The 23,861-nt window shown below is 36.8% G+C and overlaps 2 protein-coding genes across 2 annotated transcripts; both read right to left on the minus strand.

Annotated features, from left to right (window-relative positions):
* Positions 1-655: 655 nt before the first annotated feature.
* Positions 656-14,159, minus strand: LOC114537259 (glutamate receptor ionotropic, NMDA 1-like). Its single transcript, XM_028558397.1, is given in 15 exon segments — positions 656-1,216; positions 1,815-2,086; positions 2,476-2,633; positions 3,123-3,271; positions 3,730-3,961; positions 4,158-4,171; positions 4,174-4,321; positions 4,468-4,565; positions 4,752-4,920; positions 5,307-5,532; positions 6,188-6,368; positions 6,703-6,827; positions 7,823-7,923; positions 11,400-11,576; positions 13,304-14,159. Coding segments are annotated over 15 exon segments (2,748 nt in total). The 5' UTR covers positions 13,730-14,159; the 3' UTR covers positions 656-944.
* A 5,171-nt stretch (positions 14,160-19,330) lies between these two features.
* Positions 19,331-22,859, minus strand: LOC114537260. Its single transcript, XM_028558398.1, has 3 exons — positions 22,621-22,859; positions 20,257-20,340; positions 19,331-19,698 (listed from the first exon to the last, which is right to left on the minus strand). The coding sequence occupies exons 1-3, from the start codon at positions 22,636-22,638 to the stop codon at positions 19,390-19,392; spliced, it is 411 nt and encodes a 136-aa protein (XP_028414199.1). The 5' UTR covers positions 22,639-22,859; the 3' UTR covers positions 19,331-19,389.
* Between the last annotated feature and the right edge of the window lie 1,002 nt (positions 22,860-23,861).

Consider the following 23,861-nt stretch of genomic DNA (forward strand, 5'->3'; position numbering starts at 1 on the left):
AAGGTGAACTCTAAAAAAGGTTGGTGAAACTACTTATTGGGAACGCGAGCACCAGGATGAAAGGATCAGTTGAACTACCAGAATAATGTAAGGTTGCAAATGTCGCCTTCAATGTGGTGCTGCTATTTAAACAATAACAATATTAATCGGACTCTGGGCGCAGAGGTTAGCTCAAACGTCGACGAAGTGATATTTTAGCTGATTCTGAGGACAAGCCGAAGTTCAGTGGAAGCTGGAGGTACGGTTGGTATTGAAACTTTTGATCACATTTGTTACGACCTTATATTTCATATTTATTTTGATAAGATGACGTGCAATCAGGAATTATTCCAATGTGCAATGTTAACCACTTCCGATTTATTCAACTAGCTTTTTCAAATATGACATATATAACGATTTATAGACATTTACGTGTGCGTAGGCTATATATGCAAGTGGAAAGCAGCCATGTATATATATACATAATATACGGCAATCCAGGGCCGTCTGTAATCCAGGGCCGTCTGTTCGAAAGACGTTTACCTTATAAGCGGTAGATATATGTTTACAAATTACAATGGTAAACAAAATTAGGTTATTGAACAACTAAACTTAAATATATTTGGATATAAATTTTTAATGCAGTGTACTATTTAATGCATAATATGTAGGCCCAGTCATTCACAAGATGTATGACGGTAATTTTAAACTTATCCATGCACTGTAAGCTAAACGCCTTTCGAACAACCGTCCTTAGGATATTAATTGCTTCCGTAACTGATTACCATTTCCTCAACTCCCCAGAATTACTAAAAAATTACCTGCATGGTAACTTATGTCTATTGTAACTTATATAAAAGTTTATTACGCATGTAAACGTTGTCTACATGCAGTCGCCAAGCGACTATACAGTGCACAATATTAATATTAATACCGTGCATGATTAGATATTTTAATATAATAGTTCAATAAAGCTCTGCATCGGTTACGAAAACTGGGTTGGTTCTTACCGACTCCGTCACCGCGTGGCCATTCTGTTCACCGTTCACACCATTGCTTTCCTTCGGGTGAGTTCGACCATTTTTTGTCATCATAACATTACTTTTCCATAATTCAGTGGTCTTCTTCGCAAGATCTCTTTGGTCGGCACGCCATCCACGATGTTTGTGATACAGTATCTCAAGGATAATGATAATGACCCCGGCACCTATGCCTGCCAGCACCATTATGAACACACCTAAAATAAATGGTATTTCAGTTATTCAATAAACTTCAAACTTGTTTTTCCAGTCGCATATATATATACGCCTCAGATTAAACAAAAAATTAATGAACTACGCTCTATAAACTAGAAATTTCTGAGAGATGCAACTCAGATCCTCTGGTAAGAAAAACAGCCTTCATGAAATATTCCAGTAACTATATCTAACCATCTAACCCTTAATTATGTGCGCAAAGCATCAGAAACATGATCCAAAACAAACACGAGACCATGGTCCAAAAGTGAAAAAAAAAACGGTCTACCGGTCAATTTTGATCATTCGGTTCTTTCTACGGACGTTAAAAGAAGGCAGTTTTGGAAGCCAAAAATGTTAGCAGTTCATTCTCGTATTTGCATCCTACATTGTATTTGCATTGCTGAGACTTAAATTTTTTTCCTGCTTTTTTAAAGCAAATTTTTAGGCGTACGTGCCTCAAAACTTTGGGTAAGGGGTGAATATTTTCACAAAAAATTACCGAATAACAAACCATATCAAAACGTGGAAAATCATTCTTCCGGTCATTCGTCCTTGGTCTAGGGAGATCAAATTTACAGTCTACCACCATTGCCTTACCTAACATGTGACTCAGACCGAGTGTAGCTGGTGCATTGCTGCTTTCCGGGCAATTTCCAATATCAATCCAAGCCGTTTCTAGCGCTTCCATTTTACCACTCTCGTGAAAGTTAAGAATAGCCAGCGACACCTCATTTGTCCACGGCGAATCTTTGGGTAATCCAATACCATAGGCTGAGCGCCCAAACAGTTCACCTGCTGTCGTCAATGAACAGTCCTTTGAAGATTCGTGGTACAACACTGGCGAGTCCCAGATGAAAGCTTTCAATTCCCTACAATAGAATACACAGTAGATAAAGTTTTACTAAAACTCTGTTCAGAACCTGTAGTAACAACGGGAAGAGTGTGTAATCGCTGGCACTTTTTGCGGAAAAGTATCAAATATAGGGCGTCTCTTCTATCAGTTCTATGAACTATAAATCACCTGCCCAAATAGGTTACCAACAAAAAATGCCATTTTCATTCATATTTTTGCCAGCAGTATTTACTATATGTAGGAATTTGTGTTATAATCGTATAACAGAACTGAAAGCCACAAAGATTGAGAGGGCAGGCGGGTACCATTTTATTTTTCATGCAGATACACCGCCTGCGTTTTTTTTTCGGGAAAAGCCCTGGAAACGAGATCGGAGTCCACTTTTTGCTAATGTCATTAACTTACCCATCGCGCACTTTTTCAATCCCATCCTCGGCAGAATCCACATTATATTTGCTCATGAACGTGTACATTGTGGAGAGTTCAACCTGACGTCTGAAATAATCATCAACACTGCTGTTTGCTACTGTAGCATACGTGAAACTGCTCGTAGGATTTCGTAACTACAAAAGTAATAGAGTAAAAATAGAGGCAATAGTAAATAGAATCAATAGTAATAGAGATTCAATAGTAAAAATTCAATGTATGGAAATTAATTTTGATGTCTGCAAAACCATTACGAGAAAGTCAGTCGACCTATAATTTCCAGCACCTCACCCCCCCCCGCCCCCGCCTGGCGCCGCCACTTATCTTGCTTTTATGATAAAGTAAAAAGATATTCCATCTCATGAAGTGAAACGAACTTTACTGATAGTCCTTGATGGATGATCGGGGAGTTTCAGTCAAAACAATTGATCCATCCCCAGCTAAAAACGGGTTGGCGCTTGCGTTAATCCATGCGAATTTCGAAAGCTCTCACGAAAGTTTCAGCTGAACATTTTGAAAACGATATGAACTAATGAACAAAATAAATATTGCACACTCTTGAAATGTTTTCATAGACATATACATGCGGAGCATCAAGCTTTACTAAAGTTCGAATGCGTACATACGTGTGGGTCGTCAATACCAGACACGACTGCCTTTGGTCGATCGAGAACCAAGAACGCTGCCAAGTTGGCAGTATAACTAGCGACAATTATCATAGCAAATCCTGCCCAGACCATCCCCAGTACTCTAGCACTAAAACTTCTAGGTGTACCTATATACAAAAGCATCTGGCATAGTACATTTTATGGTTAACGCTAACGAGAAGAAAATATTAAACGAAACGAGTTGTCAGCCGGAGGTCTAGCCTATACACTGCACCCAGTGGCGTAGCCAGCCTGACGATTTTGTCCCGCTATGTAAATTCGACCTATTATAATTATTCATGTCTTTAGAAATTAATTGTTTTCACAGTCAATGAACATCAAAATATTAGCATAGCGGGACAAATTGTCAGGCTGGCTACGTTACTGACTGCACCCCTAACATGACAGAGCGTTTCCAGTTATTTACAGTCAGTTTGCACTGGAGTGTAGAGTTGTTGAGTGTCGTGCTTATTATGCACGAATTGCGCAAGTTTGAGTACGGCGAACATGTTTTGGTTTGGACCTTTTTGTAGCAGTTTTGAAAAAGAATCGTGGTTAATGAGCATCAAATGAAAGGGTCTTGTACCTTCTCCAATCCCACTATTCAGCAAGACTCCCCAGGAAAACCACATTGCGCTCGATAGATTAAGCGGTGTTTCATCTTTGTCAGACTTGGCAAGCTGAAATCTACCAAATGGACTGAATCTATCCAGGAGGTACAGTATTACCGCCACCACGTGAACAGACAACAAAACTAGCAGCCATAATTCAATTTGAAATGGTCGAAGGAACGAGCCCAAACTGCTCGGGTTCTCACTCTAAAAAAAATAAAAAGCATGCATATTTTCATATTTGGCATCGTTTGAGCAATAAATGGTATCATTTTAATTTAGAACTAGACTTCCCAGCCAAAACTGGTATGACTCCTACCTGTCAATGATGGCTAAAGTCTTGTAGTGATCAAACGGCTCAAGATGCAATTTTTCTAACTATACGTCCATCTTCCTGCCTTACCTTCTTCACTAAAAAGTGATTCCTTGATATTTAAAGGGTTTTGAGAAGTCAACGACCCTAGCTCTTTCATTATTGATTGTCAGAGAGGCGATGATCATGTCTGCTTTGTCTTCCAGTATTTCTCCCACCATTCCATTCCATCTTTTCTCTTCGCTTCCCGGTTTCTGTCAAATTGATCGTCATAGCTAAATTAGTAATTGACTTTGGCAATCATCAAAGTGATGTTACTCAAACTGATGTTGAAAAAGCATTTTCTTATGGAAATAATCCGTTTAAAATACGGGAGTTGAGTTTGTAAACTTTTACCCACTTTAACAAAGGAACCAAAACGTCCGTCTTCCGACAAATGCACGTCATATGTGAAGTTGATCTTTTCCGAAAGCAGTTTCAGCAAGCCAATGCAAAAACCTTTAAAACATAACTTCATGAGCTGAGCATCACAGCCTCAATAAAAAGATTGCGAAATCATACCACTTCCCTTAAGTTCCTGATGTCACCTTTCCTCATGGTGCATAATAACCGATACTTACCTGTCTTCATGGTATAGCAAAGTTCATGCAGCACAGTACAAAGAGTAAAATTTGTATTTCTTACCAGAACAACAATGAACGCCATATTCTTTGTCATGGTCCTCGTGTAGATCAAACACCGTTCCAGTGCACTCCACGTAGTATTTATTCCCCTTATTTAGATCAGAGCAAGTGCCATTTCCTGGTGGGCGATCTTCTACGTACACAAAGGGATGTTGCTTGACTGTAACAATCTAAACATATATTGATTTAAAAGGTTACATACAACACTAATCTCACTAAAATTTGAAATAGAACTGATCTTTTCACAAATAGAATTCTTTTAGCATGAAGTAAGTCAGAACAGTCATGTCAATAGATTAATCAGAATTGTTAAATATGATGAAAAATTTCTCAAGAAACTGACTAAATTCCCAAGGTCAATTTCAAAACGAATATAGTTTCATGAAGGTTAGCAAAAACTATTAGGAAAACTATCCACCGGACCGTATCGGACAGAAGAGTTTCTTATTCCATGTGTTTTCAACCAAAACTAATTGTTTTAAGCACAAAAAAACCATACTTATTGATCAGGAAGATAACTTTCCTGACTGAAAACCAGCCCTTAGAGAGTACATACCCTCAAATGTTTAGATAAGTATGTGCCCTTTGGTGTCTCATTGGTATCTCCTAACCATACAATACTGCCAGTAATCCTGACAAGATCATCTTGATAGTCACCAATTTCGTGAACACCCGACTTTTGAACGTTCACTATTCTGTATCTGTTGTGTTTTCTGTCACCCAAATCATTAAACTCGACATTTCCTGTGAGACCGTTTTGCATTGATGTGTTCAGTAATTTCCTGTAGCAAAAGTTAGGATTCGTATTGGATGAAATTGATGAAAAATATACGGAGAGAAGTAATCAATATGATTTTGAGCAGAATTTCGTCATAAACTTGTAATAAAATACTATATTCTGGATATTCCAGATTAGGATTTTTAAAAATTGCGCAAAAGAGAGGGTATTAGGGGGGCATGTGGAATGATCAAGCGTCATTTAAATGAGACTTTACACTTAATTCTAAACTTGGTTTAAATTTGCACGAAGAACACAGTTGCCAGCCAATTGCTCTTTCAAATGTTGCATGGATAATACACTTTGAACGAGTAAATAAAGTACATACCACAGGCATGGGCGCGTCATTTGATACTGACAAACTTTGATAACGTAAGATAATTTTCCTTCCGCGTACATGGACTACGCTTTTAATAGGTAATACGCGGGTAATAGTTGGTGAAGAGTGAGAAAATCCTCTAGATTTTTGGAAACAGGCTATTTTGAATATGACTAATCCCTAAATATTGCATATATAGTTGTTGCTGTATTTTCTTATTTATAACAAAGTATTTTTTCTTATTGTGAATTAGGGGTATCACATCCGTTAACACACCCCTGGTTGCCACGCCCCTGATCAAAGGGAAATCTAGTTTACATTCAGAAACAGGCACTCTTACTCGTAAATGCTTCTACCGGCAGACCACGGAGTCGAACTATGGCAGCCATTGTCTAAGAATTTAATGTTCTGTAGGCCATCGTCTAGTTCCAAAGAATTTATTGTCCCGGTCACAATGTCGAGAGAATCAAATAAATGGGCCTTTTCGTCTGATCCCTGGACTAGTTGAATGCTGATTGATCCTATAGAAGGAGAATGACTGTTACTGCATGATCAATGTGGGCCGAGGCTAGTTTAATAACAAGATTATGATGCAAAATTCTAAAGTATGTTTAACTTTAACGCTATCAATATTTTGAAGAATTTTATGTACAAAAGCCTTCCAGGTGAGAAAAGTTATTTGTATTCCTACTCACTGTAACTAGACCTAAACGGCTGGAAATTATGCATTTCGCTGCGACATTTTGGAATTTTTCTTTTGAATTTCTGGCCCTTAATGCAAGTCGCTTACGGTCTACATTATATTGTTGGTGATGGTTAAGAAATATCGACAAAAGATTTTGTTGAGACATTTACCGATCGGAGCCAACAAGGTGCCGTCATGTCCAGTCAATGCTTGTTCTGCCACCAACCACACGTAACCTTTTCTGTCCAGCAAAAGCTTTGATGAATCACGATAGATTACTTTTGCATCTTCGTTACTAAGAACAAAATAACACTAGAACTGTATAGATATAATATAGCGGGCAATTTTATAGGATTCGTTTAATTCTGCAAAATCATCTTCATCGATTAATTTCTAATTACTGCAGTACTTTCGTCATGAATCATATGAATGTTATCATTGCGATAGGTTGGTGGGCGACAAGTGGCAAAGTCTAGTTATAATGTTGGGGTCAGGTGTCAATTGGGACGCAAGTCCTGTTCCTTTCCTCTGTCACACTTATGTCCTCTGACCTCTGTTATTGTACATGTATGTGCGTAATAATTGTATTGTGTTGTGACAAATGTCGTGAAATAAAGATTTCAACGTAAAATATTAAACGTAGTCAGAGTTTAATGTTCACATAGGCCATATCATTTTCAGTTAATTCCATGCTTTGAAAATGTTTGTCACAGGCTGCTGTAGGAATGGCAAATAGTTCATGCAGGGCCGTCCTCAGGATATTTTACAGGGGGGGTGTAAGGTAATCTAAACCGACTGATCGACGGACTTGTACCGACTACACTCTGGATGAAACTTTGTCAAGTTTATATTGGATCGGTCTATAGTGTCAACAGTATGTTTGTCTGCCGACTAAAATAGCAATTTTACCGACTAAACCTCAGAATAAACTTTCTGGGGGGGTGTGACACCCCCCTAGACCCCCCCATAGCTCCGGGCCTGAGTTCATGACTTGGATTTTAATTCCGTTACAGCCAGGCTAAATGAAACTGAATTTGCTTAAAAATGCATGTTAAAAAAAATGCGGCTGTATCTTAGAAAAAACCTAGCTGATATAATAAATAATTTATATAGATATTTTTTTATCAGTAAATCTCGATTTATCTGGCACACATTATCCTATCCGTGTGTTTACCGCGGTGCCTTCGGCGAAATGTTCCACTTTCCCATGCATTCCCATCACGTTCCTGATAGAATAATTTATACTGGTCCGTGAGATGATAATCACATACACGTATCCTATATACTTACTTTACAAAGAACAGAATCACTCTGGAGATGGTTTTTGATAGTTTCTTCAGCTCCGCAGTTACGTTCAACTCTCCAGGTAACAATTGAATGGATTTTTCCACCTATACAAATGAATCAGTGATCCAGTTTATATATTGAACATGCACGTGAGTAACAATTATACAGCTTGAATATAATTTTCTCCTTCCTGATCATGGACCAGCTGCACATGCCAGAGATTATCAATTTTCGCCAGACTGTAGCACTCTCTGTGGGAAGTACATATGTCAAAGAAAACTTAGCCTTATGATTGCTTACAAGTACTGTCTGGGTTTTTTTAACTTTTTTAAAAAATCAGACAATTGGACAAAACGTAATTTGCATACAATACAGACAAGAAGGGACTAACCACAGAAGTTGGTTAGCATTGTGAGGTGCAAATTAATCTTTCATTGAGTTACAAATCTTGGCACTATTTAAAATGAAGATTTCAATGTAAAATATTAAACATCAGAGTTTAACGTTTATATAGTGTGCAATTTGCTCAATTGATGGCCAATCCTGATTGTCCAGTTCACCATCTTTTTACACAGGCCGCTGTAGAAATTTCAAATTACTACTAACTACAGAAGTTGGCTTTTTCCCAGGTTATAAACATACCTTTAAAGCTAGCAGTATATGGAATGTTGAAATTCAAGACTATTATAACATAGTCTTGGCTAATTTTCACGAACATATTTTATGCAAAGAGCCTCTGTAAATGTTAGAACTACATGGCTAATAGTTCATGCATGCATGCACTTGGCAATCAAGATAGACAGATATAGAACTGGTTTAATAACATGCATAATACAGTTTTAAGAAATCTGGGGCCGGTTGTAAGAAAGCTGGATAGCGCTATATCAACCGGATAGTGGTTTTTTTCAATTGCTTTAAAGTTGCCCGTTGTTTTCTATAACTTAATTTGATTAAATCTTACAGTAATCCTAAATTGAGGATCCTCTTTAATAATTGTTAGCTCCAAAGATGAAATTTTCAAGCATTTTTAAAACGGGCAAAAAATCACTATCTGGTGGATAGCGCTATCCGGCTTTCATACAATCGGCTTCAGAATTACCTACTTGCTGTATATACGAATTAAATTCTATTCTAAGAATTTACACTGAGATAATAACAAAGCAGAGTTAAGTTATCTCAAGTTAAGTTATCTAGAGTTAAATGTTCAGTATCAGTGTTTCAGAAATAAATATAGGATACAGTACCCACCAAATATGGGAGATTATGGGCCCTATTTCGCTGTACAGCGTCAATCAAAGAGTAAAAAAGTCTTCAGATCAACACTTGTTTTGCGAAACGCGTATGTATTTAATGTTGAGCTAAGCTGTACATAGGCAAAGACATAATGATTTTGAGTGGACTAATCTCATAAAGTACAGTGTGAAATAATTATCTAAATTCAATGAAGTGAATGTGAAATAATTATCTAAATTCAATGAAGTATCATTGCTTATAGTCTAGGAACTGTTAAAGAATTTGTATGCATTTCATTTAGGACAGATTATCTCACTGTTTTAGGATAAAATGATCATGGCGGTCAACATGGCATACGTGCCAAAATCTGAATACGGGATGAAAGTCCTGAAAATGACCACACCCAGAAAAGGCATAGTCGACATAGCTCTAAATCCTGAATTATCAAAGCTACAGTCTTTCTGAATCGTTTATATGGTTCAGAATGGTTCCTTTAAGGGGTGGTCACTGGAGGATGAAATTAGCCTAAGTTTCATATTTTACGAGAAAATGAATGTTTACCATTCCAGGTCAACTGCTAATTATGCATAAAATTACAGATTTACCTGGCAAAGTCTAATTTTTCCTATTTTCTAAAGGATTTTGCCTATGATGAAAAATCATGCTTAGTTTAGTATATTTACGATAAATTTCCTAGGAAATAACAATGTTTTGTTGAGATATGACATATTTCATTTCACTTACCCCCCGCCAGAACACGATTTCAGCCATATTTTGCAAATTTGTTCGCCGTTTTTCGCCATCTGTCGCAAGCACCATCCAAATACTGTACTTTATAGCACGATTCTAGTTAACTAAAGAATTATTCAACCAATTTTCGATGGGTTTTGAAGTAGTGCCATGTAATATTTTTTTCATTTTTGTGTCCCTTGACATTTGACATTTCATCAATTATGTCGCCATAATTGCAATATATCGCCGCATTCTGCACGATAAATGCCACTTCTTTGATCCCTAGCTGTATTTTTTTCACAGCATCGATAAATAATTGATAGTACAATAGCAGCTATCTAAAATTTAAAAGCATTTGTCCCATTTGTAAGTAAAAAACCTCCCCTCGTTTATCGGGAGTGAAATTTAAGTGCAAAGATTCAAAATAATTTAAAAGTCTAGCGCACACTGTGCGACAAACGCTCGTGGGCAACATTGCAGGGGGGGTTACATTTTCACGACACGAATACATTTAATTTATTTTTCAACTTTGTGAAAGCAACTAAGCAAGAACACACAATTTAAACGCGGAGACTTGTTAATTTTGCCATTAGAAATATTAACAGCAAAACGGACAAATTTTACTCGGGTTGTTGACTGATTGTGGTTGTGAACAAATGTATGCTTGAATTTTCGTCCCCCCGTAATGCTGTCCAAGAGGACTCGTAGCGGTCTAGCGGAGTTTGAATCTTTCGCACATGAACGTCATTCCCGGATAAACGAAGGGAGGTTTTTTACTTCCAAGTTGGACAAATGCTTTTAAATTTTGGATAGCTGCTATTGTACTATCAATTATTTATCGTTGCTGTGAAAAAATTCAGCTGGGGATGAAGAAGTGGCATTTATCGTGCAGAAAGGCGGCGAAACATTGCAATGGCGACATAATTGATGAAAATCATGAAATGTCAAGGGACACAAAAATGAAAAAATATTACATGGCACTACTTCAAAACCCTTCGAAAATTGGTTGAATAATTCTTTAGTCAAGTAGAATCGTGCTAAAGTAAATATTTCTGGAAGGCGCTTGCTACGGACGGCGAAAAACGGCGATCAAATTTGCAAATTATGGCTGAAATCGTGTTCTGGCAGGGGTAAGTGAAATAAAATATGTCGTATCGCAACAAAACATTGTTATTTCCTAGGAAATGTATAATAAATATACTAAACGAAGCATGATTTTTCATCATATGGCAAAATTTTTTAGAAAATAGGAAAAATTAGACTTTGCCAGGTAAATCTGTAATCTTATGCATAATTAGCAGTTGACCTGGAATGGTAAACATTCATTTTCTTGTAAAATATGAAACTTAGGCTAATTTCATCCTCCAGTGACCACCCCTAAAAGCAACTATTCTGAACCATATAAACAATTCAGAAAGATTTTAGCTTTGATTATTTAGGATTTAGAGCTATGTCGACTATGCTGTTTCTGGGTGTGGTCATTTTCAGGACTTTCGTCCCGGATTCAGATTTTGGCACGTATACCATGTTGACCGCCATGGTCATTTTACTCTAAAACAGTTGAGATAATCTGTCCTAAATGAAATGCATACAAACTCCTTTACAGGACTATTACCTTAATATCGCTGTTTGAAGTTAGAGCAAGAAATTTTGCAAGGAGAGTTTTGCTTTCATACTCATTGGTTGTAATGGTCAGCACTTTCTTCCACTTGAAATGCTTTAAAAACTCCACCCAGACTTTTGCTTGATTGTAAAATGGAGGCACTGTTCGGAGAAATGAAGGGTGAACACTCTAAAACAGGAAAAATACTGTGGTTGATGATTGGCAAAACTATAAATAGCAGTAAAAAACCTTGGTCAGCAGACAATTTGATGAAATGTAAGAAAAAATATGTTTTGAAAAACAAAATCTTATACAAAACTCAAGATATGAGTTATATATAGCTATAAAACAAGGCAACAAATTGCGATGCTATTTTGACTTTATTTGAAAGACATTAATTCTTTAGACTATATAAGCAAATAGCTATAGATTATAACTAATTATTTATGATGATGTTTACATAATGTAGACTTTGAATATTTGATGATAAAAATGATTATTTAGTACAATGCTTCTATTAATCTAAAAACTCTTATCGTATCAGCTTGAAACTCCAATAAATTCGCGATGCATGCCAAAGTATTTTGTTTTGACGGCGTAAAACAATATATATATATATACAGCCTCAAGATTGATAGAAGTTTTACTAAATTATTCCACAGTAACCAGTTCTACAAATTAAAGGGTTACGACGAAGCTTTTAGATTAGACATTTCGTCAAGAACAGCAGAATGTTTGGTTTGCCGTTATACATATAGACAGGGCATAGCAACGCCTATAGCTTCTGCATTAATTATTCATTCATTTTTTTGCTGGTTCTCGAATTATAATTATTAGCCGTCGCCGTTAGGATTCGCGTTGTAAACTGATCCTAAACGGCACGCGTTTTTTTATAATATGCAAAGTTTACGCGATTTACGTCTCATTCATGCTGTTGAAACGATAAAAATTGAAACGATAAAACTTATGAATAACTTGGAGTCTAGAAACGCCGCCGTTGCCATTTCCTGACGCCTAAAGATATAGCATTTTCGTAGCTCCTCGACGATAAGTCAGCAGCTGCATGCATGCTGAGTGCTTTTATAACGTTAATGCATAGAGCAGTATTGTCAGTTAAAAACCCGACAGAATTTTTTCGTTTGTCGAAACGTTCATTGAAAAATTGAGGCCTATATATATATTTGAAGCTTAAAATGCGGCAGCGTCGTTTCCGCTGTCGCGATTTTAGCACGTACGTACACGCACGTAAATGGTTTGCAAACTAAACTACGCGGAAAACTAGGACTAAGTTCTTTCGATTTATTTACTTTTTTAAAGATTACTTACTGATAAGGATTTAGATTTTTACGTGCGTGTACGTGCGTATGAAAAACGCGAAAGTGGAAAATAGACCTTATAATATATATCGCATCGTATATGTCGTAAACTCCCGGAGCCGAAGCGACAATACTCGTCAGCTCAGCACCGTATAAACAGCCCTGATGTATTGCAGAATACACATACAAGGAAATCTTTGAGGAAAATACCATACACTGACACACTCGAGGAGTTGAAGCTAATTTCGTGTTATGAGGGTAGGATATGAATTTATATATCTTCTTTGCCGATCACCTGTTCGAAGTAAGTACAACCGTTTAGCGTTTCATGCAAAACGGTTGTATAAGAATTTCATATGCAAAAATTCGTCCACAAGCTCACAACGGATGATCGAGTCTTTATTGCAACAGTGGCTCCTTTAGCGATGCTCAAATGACTTCAAAAAAAAATGTGTTAATATCAACCTTCCCCCCATAAGACAATCATGCTCAAGGCGGTATTCAAAGCGCGGGAGTGATATAGCATTATAAAGTTGTTTCGTGCAAAATGGTCCAACTTTATGTCGAAGACAAATTACACCTGCCTTATTCTACACTCACCTTATCAGAAAATATTGCATCCCTCACATCGATCCCAACAACAGGAACGTCAAAAAACCCGCACGTGTAAGAGATACCGATGACCGCATCGTTCGCCGCGGAATTGTCCTCGCTCACGAACACGGCAAAGACCTGCTCATTCAGAATGTTTTCGCACACGTCTAATGCAGCACGAATCGGATTGTCGTTCATGGAGTAGTTCACCAGCTTGTATTCCAACGATCGGTTCGAAAGGGTCAGGTTTTTGTTGATCAACCACAGGCGATCGCGAAGGCAATTTGTTAAATTTTCCGTCGAAAACATAGCGCCGAGTTTTATCACTTTACTCGACCTCGATTCGACCGGAAAACAGCCCAGTATCGCTACAAACGTTACGTAAAACATGCACACCTTTGCGATGTCATTTTCCCTTTGAATATTTGCCATGCCGGGTTTACTTTTTTACGCCGCTCGTCTAGCAACAGCAGCAGTAATTTTGACATATATATCTTTATGCGAATTGCGCAGTTCTTCAATTTAAGAAGATTCCTATCAATATTAATGGTATAATACAAAACTAATTTTTTTTACTGCGACCCTTGTTAAAAATTTAAGACTAATGCGAGTGCCTTTTGGCTGGTAAGAATTTGTACGAATATATGCCGCTTGAGTGAATGCCTGTATATTAAAAGGCCGCGGGGTAATGATTTGGCGGGCTTATAGAAACGAAAGTGGAATATAGCATACGGGAGTATCATGTAAACTATTGATTGTAATTATTATATTTCTAATATGCACCTGTTTGTATGACTGCTGAAATTTGCATGCAATTTTAGCTAGAGTAGTTTTAATTAACGATGAATTATTAAGGCCTTGCCATCGTCATTATTTTGATGCTGGTTTATTATAAGAAATTCATATGCATGAGGCAATTCACTTTGCCTATATCCAAATCACAAACATTATAGCTATATATCAAAGGCTATATCGGTTATTAAGAAGAGATCTATTACAAGATACCGTGAATTTGAATAAAAAACCCACATATGTGCTTGAAATTGCTTGAACACGTATAGGACACATGCACTTACGTTTGATATTAAACGAGTAAAAAAAATCCGGACGATTGACGCCTGTGACAACAATTTTTCGGCTGCTTAAAGCTTTCGATAAGCTATTTCTAACAAACTTGACGAATCTAAGAAACTTTATGTCTTTAAAAAGGCTCTTGCATGCCATAGCGGACTGGCAATTGTTTTCTTTTCCAACTCTAAAACGATTTTTGTCTGTAAAATGAGGAAGTAATAGATTGTAGATTTTTCAAAAGGTTTTTTTGCAAAAATTGCTGTAGACTATAGCATGCATGCATGCATGTCAGGAAAGGTTCTATAAAGAAACTATTTAAATATTGTTTACGATCGTCGCCATAGAAATCTCGATCGTCGCCATAGAAATCTGAAATATCATTATGATATAATTGACGCACCAATTCGTTTAAAATTAAATGTTAATTAAATGTCACCTCTCCTGTTGTCTCAATCGTTTCGAACGGCAAGCAAAGTGAAAAACGAAACGATGCGAATTTCAATAATAAATAATAATGCATGAAAAAAGTTTGCATAACATTGGGTTTGCTGACCGTGTACAAAATCACAAATTCTTGTAAAATGATTTCGGCTATTCTTCTATATACTATCAAACATTTCGTTCAACGATACATGCTTGACCGATTCGATTTACTTTATACATGCACTAATATCAGCTATAGCTAAATTACTTAGTATAAAACGGTGACAAAAGATTGGCATATTTAGCTATCAGTATATTTTTCCGACATGGAATTGTTGAAGAAATTAGGATAAAATTTCCAGTTTATAGTAATTAGGCCTATATATTATAACTTCGATGGCTTTGCTGCGGTGATCGATATAGGACACGGTATATTATATATATATATATATATATATATATATATATATATAGTATATATATATATATATATATATATATATATATATATATATATATATATATATATACATATATATATGCACGGTCATTTGAAGCTGCAGATTCGATTAAAATTTTCTAGCGATTTAGTGGTTAAAATTCCCCATCAAGCAAAAAACCTTAGGCATGGGCAAAGGACATCGATAAATAACTCATTAGGATATTAAAAAGTATATATGTGTTCTTTCTTATACATGCATGTATAGACTTGGCTAATATTATATATTCAAAACGTAATTGTACGGCAGGTAACTGATTGTACCGACTTTTTAAATTTATTCTATATATAACATTTTATAATTTAGTACATCAATACAACATTCAAAATCTAGAAATCTAAATTTTGATAATATACCATTTATATTAGTTCAAAAACTAAGTAAGTGATTAGGTAATTTTCCTAGTAATGAAAACTGCGTGCATGCATGCATAGAAGAAATACGCCAATACCAATTACTGCATATCCAAACGTCATATGCATACATATCATTCAAGTCAAGTTATTGAATACTACAGCTCATTCAAACTATGGACTGATTGAAATGCATTTTTTAACTTCAAATTTCGACGAATGCCGGCAAGTTGAAAGAAAAACGATTCATTTGCTCAACACCATTTCTTAATGAAACGCCTTAGCAATCAAATCGTATCCAAACCGAACGCCAGTATAAAGGCTAAAATCTTGCACTGATTTCGCCAGTCACTCGCGAAACACGCTCTGCAAACAGGAAAATACTGCACTATAAAGTTTCACGAAATGATGAAAAGGTTCTTGACAGTCCTCGCCGTCTCGACGTTGGCAATGATGATATTGGTTCAGCAGGTAGAATGTTTTAGTGTCGGCGTGGCAGGAAACATGCATGCAGCTGGAAAAAAACGAAACAGGATGTAAGTGGTTGCTCTATTGAGGGTAGGATACACATTTCGACCTTCCGTTGTCCGTAAGGCTTAGAGGAACTAGGAAGCTCCACGAAGGAAGTGCACAATTAGAAAATTCAGGGCTTCTCGTAGAGGGGAGTGTAAGGGCCCGCACCCCAATAATGAGGGTGTAATGTCCAGGAGAAAATTTCCTCAGGTAAAATCTCAAAATTTAAAACCCTTGCCCTTCGCATTGATTTTTACAAATCTGAAAGCCGATTCTAAAAATCATTAGGGGCTAGCCAACCGCCGCCCAACCAACCCCCCCCCACTTCCCTTTACCCCTTTTGCTGGCGCCACAGGGTGCAAGAGAAAGGAATCAATAAATTTTTACCCCGGGCCCCTAAAGCCTCTGCAAGCCCTTGGCAATAATTCATGAGCAGTGCGCAAACATTTTTGCAAGCGTGATTTGCTCTCCACAGCTATAAGTATAAAGGCCGACACTGACCGGCGAATTTTCAACGTTTTTAATTTTTCAAAATCAAATAAATTTTAAACGATCATAATATTCTTGTAGATTACATAACTATAAAACATTTTAACTGCTCTAGCGTCCATAGTTTCCAAATTTTGCTTCCAGAATTTAATTTATATGCTTCTGAAAACTCAAAATTCGCGTCGCGTTGCCGCATCGCGTCCGGTCTGTGTTGGTCTTAACGCTTTTCATCGCCGCTTACATCGCTAGAAAAAAAAATTGCGCGGTCTTGCAATGCAGTACGTAAAACTAGTTGGTTATATTTCTTGCACATAGATTCTCCAAACTTTGGGGAAGTGAATCGCGCCTACGAAAAACATTGATGCGGAAGATAAACAACCAAGATAAACTCACTGATGGAGTGGGATGGAACGAAGTAAATAGATACAATATGTAGTTAAAGTTGTAGTACAGATGATCGGACTGAGAAACAAAAGCCAGCAAGTTATATAATTAAACATAGGTAAAAAGGGTAAAAATTATAAATATATACTATATTGGATAAGTACGAAGGTATCTATTTTAAAAATAATGTAACGAGCGTATTAAAAAATTGAAAATGAAACAGTAGAAATTGTTTATGTTAAAAAGTGAGAAAATATTTTCAGTTTTTCGACAAGCGGGGTTGGATTGCAAAATAACATGTAGCAAGGTTTCAAACTTGTCGTGCAAGAAGACACGAAGGGGAAAATCGTCCCAAACCCAGATTTTTTTTCATTTTGTGTATGCACTACACAAAAACTGTTTAAGCCAGCTCCTGCGACAGAATGAAAAAATCCAACAGAGAACGTCCAAGGGTGTCAGGCGGCGAAAAATTATTCATTTGGTTGAACTTGAAATCTGTTCCCATAAAAAATTAAATGGCCCGTACGTAATTTCTGTCCCCAAAATTCAGTTTCTTGTTCACATTTTAGTGCTGTTTCATCACCAACAACACACGCGCTATTATCGAATCAGATGGTATTACCTTTTTTGTCGCCATATCAACCAAGCAATGATCCCATACAGGGCAAAAAAGGAACGCTTTCAAAAAACGTTTGCACAAAAAAACAACACAGACATGAAATGTTCCCAGTGTCACAGCCTATATATCATGTGGACAAAAAGAATTCGCGTGAGGGGATGTTTTTCTCTACAGAACAATACAATAGAACCGGAGTATTCCTAAATTTCTACGATTTTCAGAAAGTTTCTAGGAAGTATTTTTATTTTTCACTACAAAATAAATAAAGGGTGGTAAAGATTACATTTTTCATAGACAGAAACCCATGCACACGACGCTTTAAAAATTTTACGAACCCTTCAAATTACACGAACCTAAACCGCTGTAACTGTATAATTTTCTGCTGGCATATGCCCAAGCTACTTTACCTGCTACAAGTTTACCTGCTACCGCGGCAATTTCTAATGGCCGTTTTAATTTCCGGGCAGAAAGTATAAATCTTGCCCTATATGGAGCCGGCTTCGAGTGGTTTCAAGCAGATGTGTCTAAAACTACGATCAGAGGTCAATAGTAAATTTCACCTCGCCGAAACTGAAGGCTGACTAAATACTAAAAGTTTAGTTCAATTCTACGTTCCATATGCTCTCACAGTCTCGGTTCTAGAACATTCGCACGCTACTGGAACGAGGATGGTTTCTACTTTCCAATGTTCACTTGTAACTTTTCCAGGATACGGGATCCGGACAACATCTAAATTTGTGTATCTTGTCACGCAATGCAATTGACCTGTGAAGGAAGAAGCATATCAGGTAAAATTTTCTCTAAAAATCCCCCAAAGGATAATATTTGACCACCGGGGCTTTCCAACAAGCTAAACGGGCCATTTAAGATGATCTTGTCGTGCTCTGAAGATCAGGCCAGCTAGAACTGGGGTAACTATATATAGGGAACTTTATATCTCATGAAATCGAAGAAGGCACAATCTATCTGAGAAAAATGTAATATCATTCCATGGAAATTGCACGTTTACTTTCAATGCATCACACAGTCCTCTATGTAACATAGAGGGGAGGCATCTGCCTGAGAGGCCCAGTCGATTCCCGGCAAAGACTAAATCCAGGAACCCTCGCTACATTGCAAACCTTCCTATAGCTTAATGCTGCAGCCCATACTATCACCAGAGTCCCAAGCTACAAGCTGTTTTTCCAGACGAATAATTAATTAATTAATATGACGATTATCTATCCCCTACTCTTTTTTCGTTTGCCTCACCCCCCCACCCCCCACCCCCCGAGGGTGCGTATTTTTTCAGTAAGGAAGGTTATTAGAGAGGGTATATTTGGTTATTTACGAAATCTCTACAAAATTATTTCGAGTCGTCCGTTTCACCACTTTGGGTATACTAAGTGTAACATAAATTCCATTCAACACAAAAACAGAAAATTACACATGGTAAGAGTTAATCTCAATGTCGAGTATTCAATGGTCTCGTGTAATACCAGAGTTTATAACTAAAGGTCCTGTTAAACGATGGAATTTTTCTTGCAACTTACAATGTATTTCTACTCTACTTTTAGGAAATGTTAATTAGTGAAGTGTCTACAAAATGTAAGTGAAAGAAACGTCCGCGTAGTGTAATCATTGTCTATGCATGGTCTATGTCATTGTCTAGTTTCGCAGCTGCAAATATACATCCCTTAAAAGTAGAATTGTAAGTTGCATAAGAAATTGCACCGTGTAACAGCGCTTTTAATTACATTCTTAAACTATATTACCTTCGGCTTTGTCGGAATCCGTGAGACATTTCTGAATTTCGTCGCCTTCGTTTTCTTTATTTTCCGTCTTATTTGGGGTAGCGCATACTCGCTCGTTGTACGATTGCGGGAAAAAATAGTCGTTGCTGTCAAATTTCTCCTGCATGATGATCACCGGTTCAGGTGTCACGTGACGGCATGGATTCGAATGATGTATTACCACCTTCGTACCTGGCTTGCTTATTTGGGCATCGTGGATTAGGTACAATTTGAAGTACGCCAACAAGGTGATGATTGTGCTGATAACTACAAATACCTGGAAAAAAAGACGAGAGAGTTGGTACGGGAAACAATAGTTCTTGAAATAGCGAATTTACGATATTATAATCATGCGATGGCGAGCACAATTCGGGATTAATAGTACGAGGGATGTTTACAAATTTTGCCAAAATTGGACAGTCTCCGTCTGTATTCGATAACCCCTATGCGTGAACGCGTTCGTACGAGAAACACTTATTACTGGAAAGCAGCCTAATTAAAAATAGTTATATCACAGTTAGAGAACCTACTTTTAAAACGGCAGTCTCAGCTATTTTAGGAGCATTTCCTTTTTAAGTCAGAAATGTTGTCGTATATTTTTAATCTACTGACCCTTTAAATATAAGTATATCAGCAAAACCACTAAGTAAGGCACTTCAGCAAGGAGTTAGTCGCGATGTGCCTTTTTTTAGACGCAAGCAAATTGGATTTTGGTCAGTATTTTTGGCCAGTATATATGGCCGGTGTGAACTCCCAAAATATCTTTCCGGGACCTTTTAATGCAGTGCCAAAATAGCCGTATAGGTTTCGCAAAAGAACCGTCGTATAGTCTTACCTTTAATACCTTGATTATTTTTCTTCTTTCATTGTGGTCGGATATTCCCATGACTGGAACATACCTCTGCCCATAACTTATTACCTATATAGTGTGTTATATATAGTACAGGATTAACTGGACTGTTTTAAAATCATTCATGATTTATGTATAGGTTAAAACTTCGTGTGGAAGTTTCCGGCAGAAGCAATCTACAAGAAAAGGTGTAAGAATTTTTTGTTGTCAACGTGGCAATATTATCTTCCTTTTTAAAAAACAAATATTCTTTTTATTGCGTCTTTTTTTTTGTTTTACTGACATGTTTTCATTCTCCGTTATTGAGTGTGAAATCACCTCGTAATTATTTGACGATGGCCGTAATTTCAGTTTGATTTCCATGCAAATATTTGCTCTAAATCTTGCCATGAATAAGAAAGGAGGGCTCTCAACTAAAAGGCGATGATCATCGTCATGATTATTAAAAGTTGTCACACTGCAACATCATGGTCCGCATGACTGCATGTAGAAATTGTAGGACAACAATTGTTTGACAACATTGGACTATATTTGGGCGCATGTTGGTGTTTATTTCAGTATTATAGGGCATTGAAATTCAAACAAATGGTAACTTCAACAGTTTTTCAGTTTTTTTCGACGACTTCACGAAATCCTAACTAATCCCTTATATTTTTTCAGAGAGTTGCTAGCCTTAGGATAATTGTATGTGGTACGCGCATTGACCGGGCTGCCTATGCTGCCTAATCCTAAACTACGGAAACAGACCCTTACATCTATTCACTTTGTTGTTTTACGTATTAAAATACTGTTGAATGATCGAAATTAGGTTGTTGAATCAAGTTTAAAACCACGATAAAGAGCACCGCATGAGAACAGGAAGAGCTTTTTGAAAAAATATACAAAGTAGGGTGAGCCGGATCAGATATGAACACGTGACGTATTATTATACCTGATCATATGACTTACGAGTAATTAATTATAAAGCGTTTAAAATCTGAATTCAGGTTTTACGTATGTATATACGTGCGCACAAAAAAATGCGACAGGGGAAATCATTCCTAAGCTAAATAAATACACTAAAGGGTGTATAGGACAAGGATTAACAGACATGCCATGCCAGAGTTGAATTAATCATGACGATGACACATTCCACCCTCAAATGTACATCCCATATTTATTATCCATTTCCTCCCCTTCTTTCCATATCATATATTATTCATATATAAAATTTGTTCTGATTAAATCTCAACTATTCATAATAGCACATCTATTTTTTTATTGTTTAATTGTAGGATAGATTTTACCACAATGATGAATATTAATTTATTTTAATTTGTCCCATCCGAGAACGATTTCAGTGTATTTTTATAGATCTCATTTGATGGGTCCAAGTAATTAAAGATGTGAAATGAACTTAAAGATTAAGGGTGAGTTTATTTATTTTTTGAGACACAATAGACTAAAGAATAATATACACTTAATGATGCTCCCGAGGGAAATAGTTTCGTTTTCCTGAGAGTCTGAATGTCGAGGGAAATATTGAGACTCGAGGAAAAACAAAACTCACTATTTCCCGAGGTAGTGTACATTAAGTTTATAGGAACAAAAAAGTTATATAGGAACAAAAACATACATGCGGGCAACAATTTTTCACTTGTTTCCCTGGCGGGAAACATTGCATTTATTTAAAGTCATGTGACTACGAATGAACCAATCACATTTAAAATACACAGCACCTATATAACAATATGTCTTATAATATGCAAGACTATGCAATATATAATTGAGTTCTTTTCTGCACACATCAATGGTTTAAAAGAGAGCTAAGCCGTTCAAATATTCACAATCGATAATTTTAATATGCATGTATTCGGCGATATTCTCTACGACTCGTTAGTTGAGAACAATGAAGAAGAATTATACAGCTAACCGACGCGCACTTTATGCAAAATAGCTATAATCAATGCCAAGGTTAAAACCTCATTGGCCTTGGTAAAATTTGGCAATTCCCATTGTATAACAAACGTTTTTCCGTCAAAATAACACCATTCATCCTACGAATGTTGATGGAAGAAATGCGCATTAAGATTTAGCGTTGAGTCATCGGACTATAAATTTGGGCTTTTATATATGTATATGCTGTTATAGTCTTACAAGAATTAAGCCCGTTAGTCTTCGAAATAATCTCTCAGAAATTGTTTGTCGACGTCTTGTTTGGCAAACTATACATGCGTGGGCTATAACCCAGCCAGATAAACATTGCCATCACAGTGCCAAATCATTGTGAACTAACGCATTTAACCCGCAATATTTACATTATTCGCAGCCTATTGCTTTGCTCACAGAACCGAAGGCGTATCAACTCACCTTTGGTCTTGAACTCATTCTTTATATTCTGTTGAATGATAATTCCTGGCTTTCTGCTACGATGCAATTATACCTTTTGCTAGCCTCTGGCTGACGTTTAGTCAATATTCTCCGTGTAATGATTTGCGGTCAGGCTGACTGTCTGCATGTGTTTAGGTTTGGCTCAATTCACACGGAACGGGAACTAATCAGTGGCCCGCTGTTCTTAGATTAGATGCCGACAGGGGACGATTTTTATAATAAATACGGAAGCTTTGCATGTACAGATTGATGATCCAAGCATTGATGGTTTATTGGAGTTTGACGTTGATCTTGTTAGATTATGATGTTGAGCCTGTTAGCACATAAGGCAAGGGTGCTGTTCATTACCTAACCCTGTTAAGACAGGTCAAGTCGACGAAGCATGGTTAATTAAAGCAAAGTTTAGAAATTAGAATAGACAGCATATTACCAGTCTGATAGAAATTAAATCAGTCAAAAGTCGCGCCCTTTTTAAAATTAAATTGTCAAAATACTTATGAAAATCTTCGTCTGAATACATGCAGAAATTGAATATCAAGTCCCACCGTCTTGACCAATATTTGCATCGTATTAAATGTGCGCCATGCACACATAAATAATAAATTAGATATACTTACTTTAACTTTTATCTACCTTCCTATAAACTATATATGTCTTTTCATTTCATACATTTTCTCTTTGTATACGTGCAAAGTGTTGGCTCGTTATTTATCTGGGTAAAAGTCAAGAATTTGTAGCTAAATGTCTTTGTAGAAGGAAGATTTTTAAGTTTAGTTAGTTCTTCATCCAAAATCAACGATGGCAAATTTTATGACAATTCATGTCAAAGTATTAGCTATACTTACGAGTGTCTTTAGCTAATTAAATAGCGAAACTTGTATGCCGCAACTCTAACGAACGGTTTCGAATGATACATAAATATTGTACACTTGTTGAAGGCTGCATGTTTTCCACAAGGCACAGCCGGAATTCGTCCATGGCTATGCTCGTAGTTTTCGTGTTTGTATACAACTAATTTCAAAATCGCAAAGAAAAATTTGGCACTGGAAGCGAAATTCCTCCTAGTGGAAAACAGCCCAAAGGCATTTCTCCACTAGCCTTGGTAAATTGAAATAATTGACTTAGGAAAGCTCCGTCTGTGCGACGGTTTTGTCATTCATCTACGGCTTATTAAATATAAACTTTAAAGCCAAAAAGCTAACAGTCGTTAATGAAACATC

Source organism: Dendronephthya gigantea, unplaced genomic scaffold, assembly GCF_004324835.1.
Source record: "Dendronephthya gigantea isolate DGI-Jeju-01 unplaced genomic scaffold, DenGig_1.0 000155F, whole genome shotgun sequence".
Lineage (NCBI taxonomy): Eukaryota > Metazoa > Cnidaria > Anthozoa > Malacalcyonacea > Nephtheidae > Dendronephthya > Dendronephthya gigantea.

Excerpts from the sequence above, each read along its gene's own strand:
- LOC114537260 (XM_028558398.1), bottom strand. Across the intron at positions 19,699-20,256 it reads AAATAATCAAGGTATTAAAG|GTATTTGTAGTTATCAGCAC; the intron begins GTAAGACTATAC and ends CTTTTTTTCCAG.